Below are 22,507 nucleotides of genomic sequence, written 5' to 3'. Positions count from 1 at the left end.
CTGCCGTTTTAGAGAATATGTTCCTGAAATCTCTTATTTCAAGGCAATTCGCAAGTGATGAATTTAAGACTATATGGTAGAAACAGGATAAGGAAGTCCAAGATTAAGAGTGAACCAGGAAACCCTCATAAATATGTTCATATTCCCTGAGGTAAAAAAGGAGACAGAAATACACTTAATAAATACAGTGAAAATTACATTTTACCTATCTTAAGTTAGTAATAATGGGTACTTAAACAACTAATTTTTATTTATTGCTTACCAGGAACTTGTCAGGATCTTCCTGTTGTCATTGAAAGGAACGGAAATGCATGTTGTTTTGTAAAGATAACACATATACTAAGAGGAATCTTTTCCTGTACTGGTCCCCCATCCAAATGCCCAGTGTCCCTCTAAATCTACGACTTCAAGAGCTTCACTCCCTTCCGTCAGCCTCTGCTTCACATATCTCAGACATCACTAGTTTAAAGGCCTAGGTTTACTCTATCTTCTTTTCTCTCTCTTATGATTTCCTTGCAGAAACCGCTACTCCTTTTCTGCAGTTCACTTTATCTCCTCTACAGCAGCTAGAGTGCACCTTAAAAAATATTTATATCCCTCCTCTACCCATAGAACTCCAGTTGCATCCCTATCTCACTCAAAGTAAAATTGCCAAAGTGTTTGCCATAACTCTAAGACACTGTCTGATCCGGCCCTGGCCACCTTGCCTCACCACGCTCCTCCTCCATTCTGCTCCATCTTGCTGTTCCTCAAACACGCCAACCAGATTCCTGCTTCTGGGCGGGAATGACTGATCATGACTGATAATGGTTTAATGCCATTTTCTTTGGAATATTTGCATTGGACAAGGCTTTTGCTAAAGGGGAAAACTTCCAATAATAGACTAGTAAGCCATTTCAGAAGACTTTGGAGGAAGATTCTTGGGAGGAAGTATCCCCACAGTGTTTCTCAAATCACATAGTTTGATTAGGAATATGATATGACTCAGACATTAGTGCAGCCACAACTTCAAACGCTTTTAAAGGTTTCACTGGACTTTAGAACTAATAATCTTTCCCAGTTCTCTTTTTCTTTAACAGTCATAGATATTAACTTCTGCTTTTCCTTTTCATCTTGGCTTTAAAGAAGTCACGTAATCAACATAGTCTTTGGGTGGAGTTTTAAAATGCAGAAGGTTTCAGAGACAAATATTTACCTCTACAGGCAGACGGTACTAGAATAGTTAGTACCTAGAAGCCTCTCTTTGAAAAGGATTATCACCCGACCAGGTTCTCTCTGTATTGTCCCTTTAGATTGTGAAATGTGGCTCAGGGTCTTTATAGCTCTCCTTTCCTTTGTAGCAGGTGCTTGCTCAGGGCTGAAGGTGGCAGTGCCATCACACACCATCCATGGCATCAGGGGTCAAGCCCTCTACCTCCCTGTGCACTACGGATTCCACACTCCGGCATCGGACATCCAGATCATATGGCTGTTTGAGAGACCTCACACAATGCCCAAATACTTACTGGGCTCTGTGAACAAGTCTGTGGTTCCCGACTTGGAATACCAACACAAGTTCACCATGATGCCACCCAATGCATCTCTGCTCATCAATCCACTGCAGTTCACTGATGAAGGCAATTACATCGTGAAGGTCAACATTCAGGGAAATGGAACTCTATCAGCTAGTCAGAAGATACAAGTCACTGTTGACGGTGAGTCCACTACGAGTGACATGGGCAGCTGGGTAGCATGGTAGTTAGCAAAGCCTCAGGAGATTAGATTAACTGGCCTCTAGGTCCTGGCTCTGCAACTTTGGGAAAACTAATTAACCTTCAAAGCCTCAGTGTCTCATGGCAAAAATGACATTACCTACCTCATGAGGCTGTCTGAGGATTAAATAAGACATGCATGTAAAGGATATGCACAGTGCCCAGCTAAAGGTAATCAAGCAAGAAGTAGAATTTATCATTTATTTGCTTGCAAAGTATCAGTATAAAGTTGCTGATACAATGAGATGGAGAAAATCTTATTTTCTTAGAATGCACCCTGGGAAGAGCCCTATTCTCATCGCTTGAAGATTTTTATTTTGGTACACTGTTTGGGGAAGGATGAGACTTGCTCAAGCACCAAACCTAAGGAACAATAGAAATTGCTGGAAATGTTCTCTGAGAGAGTGGGGTCAACTCACTTTCAGACATTTATTTTCCTTATTGAGATATGTAAGTGGCATACCTTAAATATACTATGCCCAAAGCCCAACTTCTGATTTTTCCCTCTAAACCTGTTTGTTTAACAATATTCCTCCATTTTAGTAAATACCAACTGCATTCCATCAATTGCTCAGGCCAAAACCTTGCAGTCATCATTGACCCCTCTTTCTCTCATGCACACATCCGGTGCACAAGTTAACCCTGTCAGCTTGACCTTCAAAATACAGACAGAGTTCAATCACTTCTCACCACCCGCACTCCTGCCCCACTCTACCCCGCCATCAGCTTGGCCTGGGCTATCCTAATAGCCTATCACCAGGCCTCCCTGCTTCTCCTCCTGCCTCCTCAGCTTAATATCCTCCCATAGCTTTCCATCTTGTTCAGAATAAAGATCAAATTACTAACAATGGCCTACAAGGCCCCAAATGATCTCCCCAACATACCCAACACCTCGCTGACCCCATTTCCTATCTCTCTTCCCCTCACTCACTCTGTTCTGACCGCACTGGCCTCCTTGCTCTTCCTAGAACAAGCCAAACACCCTCACACCCCAGGACCTTTGTACTTGCTGTTCAGTCTACCTAGGTTGCTCTCCTAGATAACAGCATGGTTCTCTCACCTATTGCCTTTAGGTCTCAGCCAAAGTGTCACTTTATCTGTAAAAGCTTTCCTGACCACCTCATATAAAGTGTAACCTCAGTCCTCAAATACAGAGAGAGCCAGAGCAAGAGAGAGAGAGTTACTCTCTATCTTGAGTTCAACTTTATTGTCTTCATAGCATTTATTTCCACCTGGACATTTTATATATTTGTATTTGCTTACTGTTTCTCTTCACCACCTAGAATACAAGGTCCGTGGGAGCAGGGACTTTGTGTTGTTTCCTGCTTTGTCCTCAGTGCCTGAAACCTGTTGCTAGCCATTAGTGTGTGCTCAGTAAACATCTGTGGAGTAAATGAGTGGAGACAAGAGAGACTGTGGGGGAGCAAATATACGGGATGTAGAAGCAGATGCCTAGACAGCAAATTCGGGAAAAGAAAAGGGGAAAATTCTAAAGGAAATTTTCATGAAATGCTCCTGTGTAGTACTCTTCCCAAAACTTTTAATAGAACATCCATTCCATGTTAATGTGCAGTAAAATTGGATCTGTTTAGGGAAATGCAACCAAAAAGCCTTAATAGGAGTTTAGGGCCTGCCCAAAAAAAGTCTTCTTAGGAACCTTCCACATCAATCAGAGTTACACTGTTTTAGGCAAGTGTATGCTCACAATACCAATGTCTGTTCTAATGATTGGTTCTCCCTGTGCGAGACCATCAACATGCTACCCATGTGATTTATCCCATACCATAAATATTTCCACACACACACATATTTGAAACATGAGCTTTTTCTACATGATAAATATATATAACTCATTTTTGTTTTAAAATCATAACAATTTAAACAAAAGCTCTTCTGAATCCTTTGTTCTTACCAGGGAAGATAAAGGATTACATTGAGTGGACAAGTTGATTGCACCCATCTTGATAGGCTGGAAGCTTCAGAACTGCTCAGCTCCCCTGCAAGTTGCCTTTCAACTCCCTTTCTCCTTATCTTTCATTTTCTCCTGTCTTCTCTGGGCTGAGGGATTGGATCTGTTTGTGCCCTAATGAACATTTTCTGTATGGGAAAATGTAAGTATGAGTCAAGACTAATTTACCTAAGGAGATGTATCAATTCCAATTAAAAGCTTGATAGAAAATTAAAATCTAAATATTGAAGCCAATCATCTGTTGCCTAAATATCAGCCCATAGTCTCTGCATCCTGTAGTCATACATGGAAGGAGATTATTAAATGCATATGTCTCCAAAATGCAGGAGAGAAACATTGCCAGATTTAAAGTCCTCTTCATTTTGTCACTAACTGCTCTGTAACTCTTGGAAAGTCACTGTGCTTTATCAAACAGAGTCACGAGCATCAAGGATTAATGAAGGTTGCTGAAAATGGTTGTGGGTACTTATATAATTCCCACCCGTATCCAACAATTTTTGAGTTAAAATTCAGGGAGGAAATATTTACCCATTCTTGGAAAATTATTCATTTGACAAGTATATGTCCACTGTGTACCAGACTCAGGAAATAAAACTACTTCCTATGACTTGAGTTCCAACAGGAATTTCTATTGGATTAGTCTTTTATATCCCTAAAGTGATGTAATCCCAATAACACATTTTATCCTATTTTCAGATTCAGTCACTGTTGAAATGTAGGTTTTGCTTTGTTACAGTGATTAACATAACGTTGCAACACAAATGCAAAGCAATTAAAACATATAATTAGTTTGCTTACATAGAAGAAAAAGTAAATAGTACATATGTGATTCTCTCAAACTTTCCTTCAATCCCCCAAAAGCGTAATGTATATGAGGTTTTTATTTTACAGATGGTGGATAAAAATTTGGGTTCACCACTTCCATCCCAACCAGCTGTTCTTGGGACACCAGGACAAATCAAGAGAGGGGAACAACCATGTGAACTTTGCCTGTGAGAGTCCACCTTTATGGTGTTGGGAAAAGCACAAAGAACAGGAAAGGAGGAAGTTGGCGTTAATTGCAGTTTACCACCAACTGCATTATCTATAAAGTAAAGGTTCTCATTGGAAAATCCTTATCATATAAGTTCTAGAATTTAGTTATCTCTACTATAAATGATATTTTTATATTGTATCATTTTGCTTTTTCCATAACTTTTTTTACTCTCTTTAATTATTGCCTGAACTGTTGACACTTACAAAGTATAAAACTTTGGAATCACTTCCCCAGGATTTAACATTTGAAAGTCCTCACAGACATTTATTGCAATTCGCTGGTGGCAGAAATCATTTCTATCTCTCTTGATATTGCAGACCCTGTCACGAAACCAGTGGTGCAAACTCAGCCTTCGTCTGGGGCTGTGGAGTATGTGGGGAACATGACCCTGACATGCATTGTGGAAGGGGGCACCCGACTGATTTACCAGTGGCTAAAAAATGGGAGGCCTGTCCACACCACCTCCACCAACTCCTTTTCTCCCCAAAACAACACCCTTCATATTGCTCCCGTGACCAAAGAAGACATTGGGAATTACAGTTGCCTGGTGAAGAACCCTGTCAGTAAGATGGAAAGTGACATCACTATGCCCATCATATACTGTAAGTTTTTAAAAACATATTCATGACTTTTCTTCTGGGAATTTCTCACAAAGGTAATCATAGAGAATATCAACATAAGACGTCATTTGGTTTTTGCCATTATTTTAGTGCAATACTAGTTGTAAGTACACTTCCTAGGCACTGTCTTGTCATGAAATATATTTATTTGCATAACCCTATTTCTTGAGGATCAAGTTGAGATACTGGCCAGGGGCCTTTCAGGAAACATTTTGTGACTTAGTTCATTGTGTGACCTTATTTCCAGTGGAAAGTAGAAACTTCAGTTTCAAGAACCAGAACCATGCAGAATGCACTAATTTATTCATCCCCAAGGAGGAAGAGTTGGTGATTGTAAACTGGGAGAGGGGTGTGCTCTGTAGCTGACCACAGGGAGAAAGAATGCTCCCAGGTCATGGGAAGTGCATGAGTAGTGCATTCCAGAGTATGACACTTCTCTCTCCCCGTTTTCTCAGCTCCATTTTTAGAGGCAGGGTGCAGGGAGCATCATAGTTTAATTATTCTGCAGTAAGATATTCAGGTTCCCAGGGAACAGTAATTATTTCAGATTTGCATTTTCCTTGGTTCTTTTTTCTATTCTTGTTGCTACTGTTTAATCTCTTGTACAGAGTTAGGTTCATAAACTCTTCAGTTCATGTCATAATGTTATCACCAACCCAAACAAGATCCCTCTCTAGAGTGTATTTTTTGCCCAGTCCCCTATACTCCATAGAACCACCTCTAATATGTTTAATATTGCCTTCTAATTTCAGCTTCACACAGGGTTTCTCATCCTCCACACTAGTGACATTAGGAGCTGAACAGCTCCTTGTTGTGGGGGCTGACCTATGCATTATAGGATGTTTAACAGCATCCCTGGCCTCTACCCACTACATACCAATAGCAAGCCTCTTCCAGGTGTGACAACTAAAAATGTCTCTGGACATTGCTGTATGTTCCCTGGGAGGGAGGAGGCAAAATCACCCCTAGTTGAGAACCAATGGTCTATTACACTGGGAAGTCTTATCAGTTACCGCGTAGCTTAGAGCATAGCTGCAACAGCAGCTTAACAAGAAAAGTGAGGCATAGCAAAGGAAACCTGCTCACCCCTGTGGCGTCAGGATGGAGGTTTCAGCTGGTTGAATCATAAGGGTAGAATAAAGCCTGATAAATTCAGAATTCAATGTCTCTGAGATGAACCAGTCCTTTCACTCAGAAACAGAACAAATTTTATTAAAAAGTGCCAAAGAAGGAATTTATAGTTTTCCATCAAGAAATACCAAAACACTACAGATTGCAAGCAAATTATATAAGATCTGTTACAATCATGAGTTATATTGTGTTTTGTGGTGTCATTATTTTTGTAACTGAAGTTTTAGTTGTATTTTTACAGTAGTTTTACCTGATCTTATATTTAGATAACATTGTGAAAAAGATCCTGTCTGCCTTAAAACATAGTTTGAGAATTAGATTCACAAAAAAAGTATGAATTGACTGTCTGTATTGACTGTCTAGCATTGAATTGGAGTAAAAAATTCAGATTTAATGTAGTCTGTTTATCGTATAGTCACATTCTTGATTGAATAAGGTTATTCTGACGTGAATTAAAACTTCCATTCAACTCCGAGTAGCACAAACCTAAACATTCATGTTACTTAAGCACAGTGAAGGAATATGAGCAAAGTGAATCAAATCTAGGGCCACGTACATACATCCTTACTTTATATTTTATTGTTTGGTCTAATTAATTTACATTCACATAGAAAAGGTACAAAATGGAAAACAAGATAATAAACCAGCCAGATATCACCTACTGAATATTAATCCCAAGAAACCATCACTCAATGTGGTGAGAGAGAACAGGAAATGACACTGTGTTGGAGCATCCTTGCTAACTGAAGAAAACCTGGTCACGTTTTGTCTTGGCCATGTGCTCTAGTTAATATCGTATCAATGGGAAGTGCACTGAGTAGCACAGTGGTTATGACCCTGAGCAGTAAATTCAGACTGCCTAGGTGAAAGCCCTGGTGCTGCCGTTACCAGTGTGTGCAAGTGACTCCCCGTCTCTGTGCATCAGTGCCCACATCTCTTGATCTACACTGTCCCTGGAGAGAGAAGGATGGGGAGGATTAGGTGAAATTTTATGTATAAAGAAGTTAATGCCTGGCATATAGGAAGAACTCAATAATGTTAGCTCTTTTTCTTTTCCTTTCTTTTCCATTTTTTTTCCTTTGAGCCAAAACTATGGTGACATATTTGGCAACATGACAGGAAGAAGTTTGGAGTGCCTGGATAATCTAGGAGATACCTGCAAAGAAAAAATTGAAAGAATACCTTGAGAAGAACTCTTTTCTTCCCCAAACATTACCATTCTTTAATTTAGCATACTTTTTCTACATGAAAATATTTTCTTTACATCAATTCTTTATTATAGCTATCTATTTATCTCTCCACCTATCTACCTATCTTTAAACTCTAGACATAGATTTAAATGAAAAGTTCCTGGGGAAGTTGTCTAAGCAATTATAGGCACATAAAAATATCATTTGTATCTTTAATTACACTTTTGTTTTGCAATATAGTTTATTTTAATCTGGCAAAGTAAGAAGAAGATCTTTCTTTTAACATGTGCAAGTTCATGCCCCAATCTAATCATTATAACAGAATATGCTGATATATAGTGTGAAAAGTATAAAAATGGGGGAAAACTTCATAATCACAGCTGTTAATGTTAAATATTATGCTTCAAACTCTAAACCTTCTTTCCTTCCCTGTGTTATTTGAGAGAATTAAAATATCCCAATTTGAATAAATTCAGATTTCACAGAATGTGTCTTCTATTCACAGACTGAATTTTCTTCTTTACATTCTTTTAGACATAGTCTATGTAAATCTCACAGAGAAACATCTATCATGAGTGTAGACTAATGACAAATAGTAGCAAGAAAAACACTGAGAAAATTTACAAATGGTTCCATTTACGTATTGTAAACATGATTTAAGAAAGATTTTTATTTTCATTAAGTGATAATTGTGAATATAGTATTATTTATTTTCTTGATTGTTTTTACATTCAAATGCAAAAGACTTCACTTGGTCAAAATCCCACTTTATTGATATTTATTCATTCACTCATTCATTCATTTATTCATTCAGTTTAATTTGATTAAAAAATCAAACATCATAGTCTTATTTGTGCTAAGCATTTATTACCTGTAGAAACATATATATATAGAATGTATATAACATATAGATGCACAACCAAACTTGTTAATTTATTTATTTTTCTTGCTGCAATAGCCCTATTTTATTGTTTGTTTTTGTTTTCTTGGTTTGGGACTATAAGATTTAAATAAAATATATAATCTAAAGATTTGTCATTTATCCTTTCTGCTGGTGTGGCAGCAACATGTTTGCAATCTTTATCATTCCATGCAAACAGAATATATGCCTTGGTTGATGTTATTCCCAGTTTTCTTTCTTCATCTGGTTACACCCTTTTCTTCCTTCACAACGTCTTCTCCAAAAAGGCCCACCTGTCCCCACTTTGTCTCACCTCTTCAGTGTCACTAAGAGGTTCGCTCTGCTCCTGCAGGACCCCATGCATATTTTTCCTCGGGTACTCATTGGATTATATTTGTCTTGAGTCTCTTCTACTCATAAGTGCCCCACCCTAAATAGGAGCTCTGCCTTATTCATCTTTGTATCCCTAGGGCAATACTTGGCACAGATTAAGAACTCAATAGAGATTTCTTGAACCTGATAAAATGGAATGGATTATCTTTCTTCATATCCCTTGCAGATTCTAGTTTTATTTCATGATGCTGTAGAAAGGCTAAATTCCCATTATAAGATAGCAGCTTCTTAGTTATAGCGCTTTGCTCCTGAGTGGTGTTTTTTTTTTCCATGACCTTTAGCAAAATTCCTCAATAATCTAGTAAATGTCATATTCCAATATTCCCCCATAGACATCCACATTGTAATTTAGAATCTCAACATGAGTCATCTATTCTGTTTTCTTAAGGCACTGTTTCTATAGCAATTGTTTTCATGAAAGCAAGAATTATTTTTTATTTTGGCAGAAAAAAACTGTAACAAAATCTGTCAAAATTGACCATATATTTAGGAGGTTATGATGTCATAATCTGGTATTGGCCTTAGTGGAATATAATGTCAAGCCAGTAATTCACTTGCAGTTCCACTTGCAGTTCATGAAATGTATATGCCTTCCAGCTCTAGTTGTAAATAATAACCTGGTAACCACTGCATTTTGTGTGCAACATATGGCACTGCTGCAGGGAAGTACTCGAAGTGATAAAAATTAAAGGAAAAAAAGGTCATTCACAGTAAATACTTACCATCTGCTCCCTAGCAGGGTGGCAAGCAGCATCATGATGGAAATTTAGGTACTGTTCCCGCCCAGCCATAAATTGTTAAAGAGAACAGATGATGATTTTACAAGTCATTTAGTAAACAGCCATTTTTGAGGCAAAGGGTTCATTTCTATTGGGAGTTCTCTGCCAAAGGCAAGAAACTGAACCATAATCCACAGTCAAAATAGAATCATCCTTCTGCTTTCATCTTCAAAGTCAGAGGCTATACTGGTTGAATCACTCCAATGTCTTTGATTGGATTGCCCGTTCCCATGAATAATGTACTAGGCTGCACCTCAAAGTAAAGGGATGGCCAGCCCGAAGTGCTAATGAAAAGGAAATAACATCCTAGTGTAGTAAGAGGAAAATAGATTGTAAGCAGTGTGTAGAGTGTGAAAGATGGATTGATAGATCTCTGTGTGTGTGTGCTAGAGAGAGAGAGAAGAAAGACTTGAAGATCATACACTGAAATATGGATATTCAGCCTCTGAGTGGTGAAATTACAAATGAGTTTTCTTTTCATCTCTGTGCTTCTCTGAATTTTAGGATTTTCTGCAATGAACATTTATTTCTTATGTAAGCAGATAAAATATGTTGCATTTTAAGAAATCATATCAGATGCAAGCAACTTAAACGCTTCAAGGTTTTAGGTTCCAAGAACTGGAAGAGACGCTTGTGTGGGGACTAGGGTAGTTGAGGGATTTGAGGCTAACTCTGAAGAGTGAGATATAGGATATAATTAAGACAGACAAAAAAACCAAAAAGACAGACAGAAGAGAAAAGATTATGCCAATCATGAAACCCAACAAATGGGGAAGTAGCAAAATCAAAATAAACGTGAGTGTAGGGAAGATACGCTAAGATAACCAGATTCCTTTCTTTAGAAGCATATTTTATTTTAAACTGGAATGATGTTATTAAATTAGATGATCAACATTATTTACCAGCCTTGACTCTAAATGACTGTGGGCTTCCTCTACAAATCGAACCCACTCTCCAAAATAGAAGAATTCCTACTTTTGAGAATAATTCATTATGTTGCACGGTCTTAAGGTAATTCCAAATGAGGAGTTCCCAAAAAAGTTTTGAGTAATGTCAGCACACTTTGAAAGGGATATCACTCATTTTTATGTATGTTAAATTATCAGGCAGTTTGTTTTTATAGTCACATTCTGTAAACCCTGAAAACCAGTGGGAAGACCGAGACTGAATGGCTGTATTTTTATGACCACACTTCTCTTCTTTATCAAGCCTGCCCTGTTCTGCCCTCGGAAAGGCTCCAACACTTAAGTTTTTGTGCACAGACTTGGATCTGTTGCTGTTCCAAAACTTGGTTGATTCCTCCCATTGGTTTACTGCTATGTGAACCATAACCAGTGGCCATTGGTTGGTGGCCTTTGCTTCCCTAATGTACCGTCAATGCTGACAACTTTAAGGGACCCTGCTGCTACACTGGCCCTGAGGTAACAGCCACAGGAACCATGTCTACAACAACTCTGATTCCCTCACAATGCCTAGAACAGTATCACGCACACAGTGACATTTCCACATTGATTTTAAATAAGTGAAAACAACTTTTCACTCCCATTACACAACATACTATTTAGTGGAATTCAGAATAAAGGGTCTCATTTTATAGCACACAGTTCTGAAACAGTGGTTTTCCTCTGACACTGTTTCACACCCTGAAATGAGAGAACACATGGTAGGCTTCCAGTGCAGTCACAGGAAAGGGGCATTCATTTCTCTTCACTTTAATCCTCCATCTCTGTCCGGTTCCTGATTACTTCAAATTTGAAAGTACTAACTTCTATCTTTGCTTTGTGAAAGTAGGATCATTTCATATACATATTAATATAAATCTATAGCTTTCCTTCAGATGTCTCTGTGTCCTTAGGAAGCAAAAACACAGAGTGTAAAGTGTATATTCTCTTGTAGAAATTAGTACCATCAAGTTGATTCTGTCTCCTAGTGACCCTGTCCACAGCAGAGCTGAACCATGTCTGATCTTTTTGCTCCATCCTCTCCCCTTCTTTTGCTATATCAGACAATTCTCCATTGCTATTCATAGGGTTTTCACGGCCAATTTTTTCAGAAGTGAGTGGCCAGGTCCTTCTTCCTAGTCTGTCTTAGTCTGGAAGCTCTGCTGAAACCTGTCCACCAGGGGTGACCCTGCTAGTATTTGATATACTGGTGGCATAGTTTTCAGCATCACAGAAGCATGCATCTGCCACATTATGACAACCAACAGACAGGTAATGTGGTTCCCTGACTGGAAAATGAACCCAGGTCATAGTAGTGAGAGTGCCGAATCTTAACCACCAGACCACCAGGGCTGGCTGAGTGTTCCCTGGCTAAATATCATTTATTGTTTTGCATCTTAAGTTTCTGTTATATCTTATGAAATTTATTTCCCCAGTGGTAGATTGATCAGAAATGCTGACATAATAGAGAACCTCTGGAAATTTGCTGTTAGCTAGCTGGTATCCAGAATTGCTTTAGTGTGGCATGAAGAAAGAACTTTTGCAATCAGTCATCTAGTCAACATTTTTATAGTAAAGGTGGGAAAAGTGAGACTCAAAAAGTTTAAATGACTTCTGAAGAACGCTTAACTAATAATTGACAAAATCAAGATTTAACATAGTTATCCTACTCTCTGGTCACAACATTATATTTATCCACATAATGAGAGATGAATAGTTGGTCCTTTCTTTTGAAATCAAAACCTTTGAGATTAGGTTATTACTGAGCAAGCCATCCATGGCCTTATCCAGTTTATGAATTCCTTGAGAGTAGGAACTGTGTCTTAACATATTTCTTATCTGTTGTGTACTAAATACGTTAACACTTACTATCTCTCAAACAAGTATTTATTGATTGATAACTTGACTGAGTACAGAACTAATATATAATTAGAAAATAATTTATTGTAAAATTAATAATAATGTTAGAAAACAAGAAATTATTCTGAGATAGAAATTTATATCACTTACACTTTTTTTAGAGAGGTAATATGATTGATTAAGTGCATATATTTTAGAGTTTTAGCTTTGCTATTTAGTAGTATGTGACCCTGGGAGAATTAAATTTTTAAATATCTCTTCTTTCATCTTATATTGGGAATAATAATATCTACCTCATGTGATTACCTTAAAGATTAAATGTGGTTTTCTGCGTAAGTGCTTAAAGTGACTTCGGATGGCAAATATCCAATAAAAGTTGGTTATAATCAACTGGAAAATGAGCACAGTTGTGTCTAAACCTTAAAGTTTTTAGAATATAGACCAGGATTTAGACTGGATGAGAAAAACCTGTCTAGCTGAGGAATATTTTTATAATCTCTTGATTTTTCTCTGGAGAAAGCGATGGGAAATGTGTCTTCATCTGCAGGCAATCTGGTGCCATAGAAATAGCAAAATGCTACAGGAATATTGCAGGGTGAGGAAAAACAACATGGGATATCCATGATTAAGTAGTTTATTGATGATTTACAAATATTTGTTAATGACAACGAAGATGTATTTTTTCCAAATGAAATTCTAAGCTTAGCTTGCAAAGAGGAATTTTTTAAATTCTTTAACTGTTAAAATGTCATGAAAATATGAAATACTCCTGTATCCATTTGTACAGATTTGTGTTCCATGTGAACTATGTATTTTATAAATATTTCCATGGCCTATCTTAGCACTGAGAGAAAAACGTATAAAACTCAAAGTATGGTTGGCAAAGAAAAAATAGTGGCCATAGTCTATTTTAAAAATGCTTTCAAGTGCAGTTATGATTTCAGAAAGATGAAATTTGTCTAACGGTATTGCACATTTATCAATACATTACTCAAAAGCTTAGCACAAGAATTATGATGACAGTATTTGTAAAGTTATATATAACTTAGTATACTAAGTTTAAAGACTTTCACTATTTCAAATAAGTTCAATCACATCGCAAATAATTTCTATTTCCATGGATATCAGAATAAAACATTTTTAGGTTCTTATCATTTATTGATATTCTAAATGAGGACCTATTTGCCCAAGCTTAACTTGAAGACTTTCATAGAAAGTAAAATGCTGCTAAGTTCTCCTAAACTCAAAAACTTTATTGTGATCATTGATGTTACCCCTTTATTTCTTTTTTCAATTAATGCAGATGGACCATATGGACTTCGAGTTAATTCTGATAAAGGGCTAAAAGTAGGGGAAGTGTTTACTGTTGACATTGGAGAAGCCATCTTGTTTGATTGTTCTGCCGATTCTTATCCTCCCAACACCTACTCCTGGATCCGGAGGACTGACAATACAACATATGTCATTAAGCACGGGCCTCACTTAGAAGTTGCATCTGAGAAAGTAGCTCAGAAGACAACTGACTATGTGTGCTGTGCTTACAACAATGTAACTGGAAGGCAAGATGAAACTCATTTCACAGTCATCATCACCTCTGTAGGTAAGTGTGACAAAAGGCAGGGATCCTAATGAAATGCCAATGCATGCTGGCCTTGCTCTACCCCTATTTTGAACTTATGTGGAAGAGAAAATCATGTGGAATTGTGGGGTTTTTTTTTTTTTTGAGGAAGATTAGCCCTGAGCTAACTACTGCCAATCCTCCTCTTTTTGCTAAGGAAGACTGGCCCTGAGCTAACATCCATGCCCATCTTCCTCTACTTTATACGTGGGACGCCTACCACAGCATGGCTTTTGCCAAGCGGTGCCATGTCCGCACCCGGGATCCCGACCGGGGAACTCCAGGCCGCCAAGAAGGGGAACATGCAAACTTAACTGCTGTGCCACCGGGCCGGCCCCTGGAATTGTTGAAATACTCTAAGAAACTCTTTTTCCTGAGTCAACTGAGCCATGGCTTCTATGAGCCAAAGAAAGAAAACTCAAAATGGAATGAAGGGGGAATTCAATTGCTAACTCTGAGGGACTATGAAGAAAAAGAGAATTCAATGAGTTACCTCTAGAAATGCGTTCTTGCTTTCCTGATTTTACAAACAGGAGTATAAGAGAAGCAGGCTACTCATTTAAAAGGTTTATATCTATGATTGTATTAGGTCAGATGAGTAAATCTCCATGAGTTGGAAATCTGGTTTGCCTACTAACTGACTCCCCTTCTCGCTATCCTTCATGGGCTCCCCTTCCTCTTTCATCATTTAAACACCTGAAATCTGTGGAAGCTCTCAACAGGGGTCTCAATACCTTGGAAACTACAAAATTTTGTAAGTCTGTGAAATTTGACATTCTCTAGAAATCATCTGATTTTCCAGAAAGGTCCTCGATCCACAAAGGGTTAAGAATCATTGTCTAAAATATTTAGGTGCCCCAAATTCCCAACCTTCTGAACCTTCTCTTCTCTCTCTGCAGTCTGACTTCATTCAGTGGTGTGATTTCATTCACTCTCATGATTTCACGCAACACTGGTGCATCCGAAACATATTTTTAAAGCTCTCAACTGTACAGACAGTTGCCTTCTGTGTGTCTCCACTTTGAAGTACAGTTACCAGAGGCAGCATACAAGTCCAACATAACAGAACTGAACCATCTTCTTTTTCCCAAAATTACTATTCTTTCTATATTCCCTGTTTAAGTGAATGTCCCTACTGTCTACCAACCTGAGTCAGAAAGCTAAATGCCATCCCAAACTCTTTTCTCTTACTTATGGCCTTCCCCCCATACCATCACCAAGTTTGTCCACTCTCCTTCCTTCCTTTCTCTCAGGCACATTCTCTTCTCTCCTTCCTTCTTCTTTCTTTCTTTCCTTCTCCCTCTCTCTCTCTCCCTCATCCTCTCCTTCTCTACCTCCCCCTGCTCCTCCTCATCCCCCTCTCTCACCTCCTCCTCCTTCTCCACTTCTTTCTCCTGTTGCTTCTTCTTCTGCTTCTACTATTACTATCAAGTCCTTTTTGGACTCACCTTTCATACAGACAAAGACAAGCCAGATTCCACATGGGGAAAACCTGAGGGCAGGTTTGGACAGGAAGTGGTGTTTAGGGTGCCTGTGATTTGGTGGAGGAACAAGTTTGCAAGAGGTACCACCCATTAATACCCTCTCCGATGATGTCTTCTCTTTCTCTGTCTTTATAGCCCTGGTGCCTAGAATAGGGTTCATAACACAGAGTCAATAGATTTTTTTGAATAAATGAAGCAAAAATATTATTCTTGAAATTCTTAAGCTAGATTTTTCAGCATATGGCCCTTGGACCTTGCATTAAAATCACCTGGGGAAGCCTAATAATGAATTTTCATTAAGACACCACAGACCTATTGGATCAGGAGATCGCAGGTAGGATCTGGGAATTTGAATATTTAGCAAGCACAGGTGTGACAACCACTTGTTTAAGGCGCTTTTTTCTCCATAGCTTTTTCAGTATATTAAAAGGCTCTGAAAGGGCCACCAAGAATTATAAGACTATCACAAACTATAGATTGATGAAGAAATATATAGTGAATGGAGTCCCAGGATTCCTTCAAGTTGAGGGTATTCATATTTGCAAAATCATCCGAGTATATTGGAATGTACATACTGGCATGGTGGAGTTTTGGTTTTTTACATGAAGAAACTACCATCCTCTTGAGAAGAGTGCTATCAAATAGAAATTTCTGCAATGAAAGAATTATTCCATCTGCACCATCCAATATGGTAGCCACTATGGTAGCAATATGGTAGCTTCAGTTGGCTTTTGAACACTTAAAATATGGCTATGCAACTGAGAAGCTGAAGTTATGATTTTATTCCATCTTTATTAATTGTAATTTAAATGTAAATAGCTACATATGTCTAGTGACTACCAAATTAGACAATGCAGATCTAGAATTTTCACCTGAATTATGCTTTATTTGGGCAGTAGATAATAATATATTTCCCTTGTAGACCCCAACAGCATATATGTGTTTAGGATGATAGAAATCAGGCACTCATTCATTCATTATTTAGCACTAATCATGGGCCAAATTTTGAGGTGAGCACTGAGAATCCCACTTGAAAAAAATAATTCCCATAACAGGATGCTCACAACCTAATATAGGTAGCAGGTTTGTAAACAGCTAAAGTGCATCCTTTGCTTTTGATTTTACTAAATTTTTAATATGCTTAACCAGCTTTTTACCTCAGTGGGTAACCAAACATAATTTTAAAGCAAGCTGTAATTAAGCACATGAAATAGTTTAGTAGCAACCCGGATATCATCTTAGACTTGTTCCTAATGTTCGTTGTAAGTGCAAACATGGCTATAATATGTAGATACATACTGCACTGAAGCCTTTCTCACTGCCCAAGCTTTCTCTATTAATATTTAGCCAAGGTATTTTCATAATATCAGAAGCCCCCAATATTTGATTAAGATCTTATTACCAAAGTCCAAAGACAGCTACAGTCTTAATGTCAAATAATTGCCTTTTGCAAAATCTAAAAAACCTGTTTGACCTGTACAAAGACCAGGCATTTGTTATTATAGTAAATAAGAAAAGCAGGTGCTTATTTTTCAGAGGGATGCAGGGTTGTCAACATCAGTGACCTCTTTGTGGTTTTTAGAGCTATTTTCCAACCCCCAAATGTCCATAGAACTTTAACTCAAACAGCGACAAAATGGCAAAGAAAATGAGTAGTATTGACTTGTTTTGTTAAACATTTGATTTTTTTAACTTTTCCAAATGAGTGAATCTTTGCAATGCAGATTAAGTGCACACTAATCTACAGTGAAAAAATGAACATCACTTTGTAACGATCAATTGAACACTTACTGACCATTCACTCTAATGAGCAATCTATATTGAGATCTGTGGAGAATTTGAAATAATTTAGAGGGATCAGGTAACTGCCTTTGAAATATTTTCAGAATCAAGTTGTGTTTGGTGTAACCAGAGTCAAGCTGTAAGAAATAGATGAATCTCTTTGTTTTTAATGAAGCAAAGAATGTGGCCAACCAAAAAGTCTCAGCGGTAAGATGTGGAGGGCAAAGGAAAAAGGAGTCAAAGACGACTCCAAGATGACAAATATGGCAAGAAAACAACAAAATCAGGAAATAATCAAAAGTTTTATTAGGGACTTTCAGCTGGGGAGATGAAGGCTGGAGAATGTGACAATTAACTCCATGTTTTCCTGCCTGTGTAAGACTAGACCAGGAGGTGCCTTCCATGGGCTATGATTCACACCTAATTTGAGACATTAAAGGACCTTTCTGTATTTCACTGGAGATATCCTAAAGAAAACAGGGCAATGAGCAAGTCATACAGCTAGAGAAAATAATATCTGAATTCAAAACACTTGTTTTTAACCACTATACAAACTGTCTCTCTTTATGTTCCTGACTGAGAATATCAGTAAGACTACGATCTTTCTACAAGATATGTCATGTATACAGGATAGTGTGTATTTTCTTATCACCTTAACTAATTTTATGCTATATACAAAGAGATTACCTGGTTTGTTCATGACATGTATATACTTTCATATTAATGAGAAATCATGAAATACCTGTAACTAAAAATAATATGTAGAATATAAGTTTCAAGGAAAAGTAGTAGTTAAAATAATAAATTAGCATTTGTATTTTGAAAAAATCAATAATTTTATTACCTTAAAGTCTTCCTTGAATGCAGCTGTCCCTACTTTAAAATTTTAATGGGGTCTAAATCACTATTGTGCCATGCACATGCAAATGTTTATGATCAGAATTCAAGGATTCATATTTAGTGAAGAAATTCAAATACATAAATTCTTAGAGTTCCCAAGGGCCTCATGGCCATAATTTGAGATTTAGACATGATAGAAATGTTTTTAATCTGTATGTGATCCTAAGAAATCTATCGTTTTTTATATTTATTTCTTGCACATCTTTTCATGAAGCAGAGAATAGGAAAATGACCCAGGGCAGGAAAATGAATTTACCTGTTTCTTCCATCTACCTAGAGATTTCTCAGGTTAAGATCTCTAGGAGATGTAGTTCACTTTGGGTCACCGGAGAAAACGATTGAGGTAGCACTACAGCCCTGAACGACATCCAGACACTGAGACCTTAGGTGACATCCCCATGAGCAACTAGCACAGAATAGCTGTGTCTGTCAGGTGGGGCCATGGTGGAGTGTGGAACCAGCACACCCCTCAATATGGCGCCTTCATCTCCGTAGGGATGTGACTCAGCTGCCATAATCAGTGAACAGGTTGGATGAGAGAGATCGCAGAGCTCCATTCTGATCTAGAAATAGACACGCTGACTGGTAGCATATGGCTGTCCTGTTTTGGGTGCAGTCTCTCAAACAGCAGGGGTGCGATACCATGGATACCACACCTCTTGCCCATATTTGCACTTAATATGTTATTTCATTTTATTTGTTTGCCTAAGGAGGGGGCAAATAGCATTTGCACTAAGGCTTTGGTAAATGAGTCAATCATGTTTAAATAATGGGGTGAACGGCACACTGTGTGCTAGAAAACTCTCTGAAAGGAGAAAGACTGGGGCTCCTGCAAGTGTCCAGAACTGCGTTTGGGATTTCTGTATATTCTCTGTGGCAGTCTGGTCTGAATTTCCCTGCTGTCTTATTTACAAGTTGGGGTTCCGAAAGTCCATCTCTCCTAAACACGCTTGCCTAGAGCTGAGACTACAGTGACTATGCCCCGTGATTTGATCCTTGACATGTTTGGCACTTTTTATTTTGGGAAAGGGAGCAAATTCAAATTCTAGACCTGGTAAATCTTGTGTGTTCTAGGACAGAGAAGCAGTGTTGAGAGTAGAGAGCCAGGATGCCCCAGAGGAGAAGGCAGCCTAACAAGAAAGATCGTCTGTTCTGAGGAAAGACTATCCCTATTCCTCATCTCCAGAGGAAGGAGGCTTGGCCTTTGCCGCAGCCAGGGTTTGGGGCTGACAGGCGCTGGCCACTACAGAGTGGTTCTCTGACGTAGGGCAAACAGAGGCCAAGGGGAAGAGAGGCAAGAGGGCAATAAGGAAGGAGTCTAAAGAAAGGAGGAAGTGATGGTAAAGGGAATGAGTGAGATTACTCTGTATGATAGATGTGCAAATTTGGTCATTTTGAGAAATATGTATCAAAAGGGACAAAAAGTTAGAAATGAAGGAGAGGGGAGGAGAAGTGTCTTGTCTAGTGTAAGACATCCATTCTTACTGTGTATTAAACCAACTACCAGGCCTCAAAATCGTGGAAGTACAAAGAGCTGATGTATGCCAGAGTATGACTTCCCCATTAGAATGAGAAGTACTCTGAAATAATCATTATTAGCGTATTTTCAAGTTTAAGAGAGGAAAAAAGAAAAAGCTGAGACCATACTAAAATGTTTTCCGGCAGTTTTTCTCATGATAAAGTGTGTTACAGAAACTTGACTAGAATAAATTAGCATTGAATACTTTTTGAGGGATCAGGAGTTATGGAATTTTGGTGAAGGCAGCCTGGCTGTCAAGAAATGCGAGAGTTGAAGCACATCAAGTCTGGTGTTAGAAAAGCTTAGAGGAAAAATTGAATATATAGGAGCCTACCTGCCAAAAACCATTCTTGGACCACAGATTAACAGGAAAAAATTGAACTTGCATTCAGAAAAAAACCAATGTTCCAGTCTCAGTTCTAGGACTTACTGACTGTGGCAAATATGTTAGTTTCTCTGAGACTATTTCTTCATTTGTACCTATAAATGGTGCTTTCATTGCTTTATTATTTTCATTATTACTGATGTGATACCTCTATATCAAATAAATGGGAAACAAACAAATTTACATTTGGTTTTTTTATACACATAATGCTCGCTCGTACCTTATGCTCAACAAAAGCATCCCATGAGAATCAATTAACTTTTTATGGAATTAACAATGAAGAGTATTGCATATTTGATGATTATTTCAGAATTTTGTGCTACATATACTTTATATCAGTAAAATTTATAACTTTTATATGTATATATGTGCATACATACAATTTCTTTTGAGACTCAGTTACTAGCATGCCACTGGATGTACTGTCCTATTTACATAATAAACTTCATGGAAAACTCTCTGGCTGCCCCAGCTCATATAATATCAGAGCAACAAGAGAACTTAAAGGCCAGTCACTCTAACTTCCTTATTTTACTAATATGAAAATCCAGACCCTCAGAGCCAAGTGGCTCACCCAGAGTTGCCCAGCTCTCTAGAGAGAACGAGCCTGTGAAACAGGAGCCAAATATCTGAAGAAAGGCCGAGATCTCACAAGGAGATAGCCCAAGTGCTAAAGTAGCTACAAAATAAAGGTCAGCTTTCTAACAAGGGGGGGGATAGAAACCATTCTACAAATTATTAACAGAGAGAAAAAGAGGAAAAATAACCTTCCTAATCAGTTATTTTTTAAAGATTTTATTTTTTTTTCCTTTTTCTCCCCAAAGACCCCCGTTACATAGTTGTATATTCTTCGTTGTGGGTCCATCTAGTTGTGGCATGTGGGATGCTGCCTCAGCGTGGTTTGATGAGCAGTGCCATGTCCGCGCCCAGGATTCGAACCAACGAAACACTGGGCCGCCTGCAGCGGAGCGCGCAAACTCAACCACTCGGCCACGGGGCCAGCCCCCTCTAATCAGTTTTTTAGTGTTCTAATCTGGATCTAGAACCAATAAATTGCCATTCTAATTCATTTTATACCGCCTTGAATTTATTTCTTCCGTCCAAAATTTATGAGTTTAATTTAAAATCTATTTAAAGACAATAAATATTACACAGGTATTGTAAGCTCAAAGAATGGACACTTTAAGAACATCACATCAGAATTTTAAATGCACATCAGAAATTTATAAACTTCTCGTCAGAAATGGTAAAGATTTTTGATAGTGAAAAACAACCTTGCTTAACTCTTGAGGACTTAAGGGGAATAAGCGAACAGCATTATATGGGAAAATCAGAAGAGATAACTCATTTCTACGACTTTTCAACTGGGGTTTGGCATATATGATCTGCACTACATTATGAAGAGGTTGTGGAAAGATTAAAAAATGAGTGTTGTAGGTAGAAAAGCCAAGAGAAGGTATAGGTCTGTGGTGAAAGAAGAAAAAGATTAAGGTTTCCTCCTTATCCTGGCTGCTGGAGACCTTGGCAGAAGCTTTACGATATAGTGCAGGCTGGGTACTTATTGCAGAGCTGAGTGACCACCATGTTCTTCACCACACCCAGCTTCTCCAAGCTGTTCTCCATCACTGCAGAACAGAATTGACATCCCATGGCTTTCACTCCCACACTAAGTTGGACAAAGACAGGCAAACTGCCACAATTCGTTTCCACATCAATATCTGATTCACATCTGTTACTCGCATTGGTTGGAGGTCACAACTACTTGCCACTTTATAGATTAACTCTCTGGCTAAACATATTATAGGCTAGATCTGGTATTAACATTGCCATGGTTAATAAGTTGTGTTAAAATAGCATTAAAGGGAGGCAGCACAAAGTGTCAGGAACCTGGGTTCCCATCTGGACTCTGCCACTTATTACCTGAGTCACCTATGGCAAGCCTCAGCTTCCTCATCTGTAATGGGGGATAATAATAATAATACTCCCCTAATAAAATTGTTGTGAACGTTCAGTGGGTATATGTATCATGCACTCTTACAACAGAGCCTGACATATTGTAAGCACTCAGTAGATGTTAGCTGTTAGCCCTACATTTTATATAGTAATATCAGTAAAGGGAATGACTTGCAAAACAAAGTAAACTTTAATCACAAGATGGGACTTTAGGGGCCAGCCCCGTGGCCGAATGATTAAGTTTGCATCTCTGCATCAGCGGTCCAGGGTTTCACCGGTTCTGATCCTGGGCATG

General features: G+C 38.2%; 1 protein-coding gene across 7 annotated transcripts in view; it reads left to right on the top strand.

Moving 5' to 3' along the window:
* HEPACAM2 (HEPACAM family member 2) overlaps positions 1-22,507 on the top strand; it is a 35,987-nt gene that overhangs the window by 3,835 nt on the left and 9,645 nt on the right. For 3 of the 7 annotated variants that reach the window (XM_014842962.3, XM_070508454.1, XM_014842963.3), the window contains exons 2-4: positions 1,341-1,694; positions 5,074-5,358; positions 13,875-14,171. In XM_014842962.3, coding sequence (XP_014698448.1) covers positions 1,341-1,694; positions 5,074-5,358; positions 13,875-14,171 — 936 coding nt within the window. Of the gene's footprint in view, positions 1-1,340; positions 1,695-5,073; positions 5,359-13,874; positions 14,172-21,083; positions 21,323-22,507 lie in introns of those variants that run through there. The other 4 variants (XM_044767236.2, XM_044767237.2, XM_070508476.1 and 1 more) reach the window with 3 other exon arrangements.

The sequence above is a fragment of the Equus asinus genome, chromosome 1 (genome assembly GCF_041296235.1).
Source record: "Equus asinus isolate D_3611 breed Donkey chromosome 1, EquAss-T2T_v2, whole genome shotgun sequence".
In the NCBI taxonomy this organism is placed as follows: domain Eukaryota; kingdom Metazoa; phylum Chordata; class Mammalia; order Perissodactyla; family Equidae; genus Equus; species Equus asinus.
Note: the sequence above shows the minus strand (reverse complement) of the source record. Positions and strands in the feature narration are given on the sequence as shown.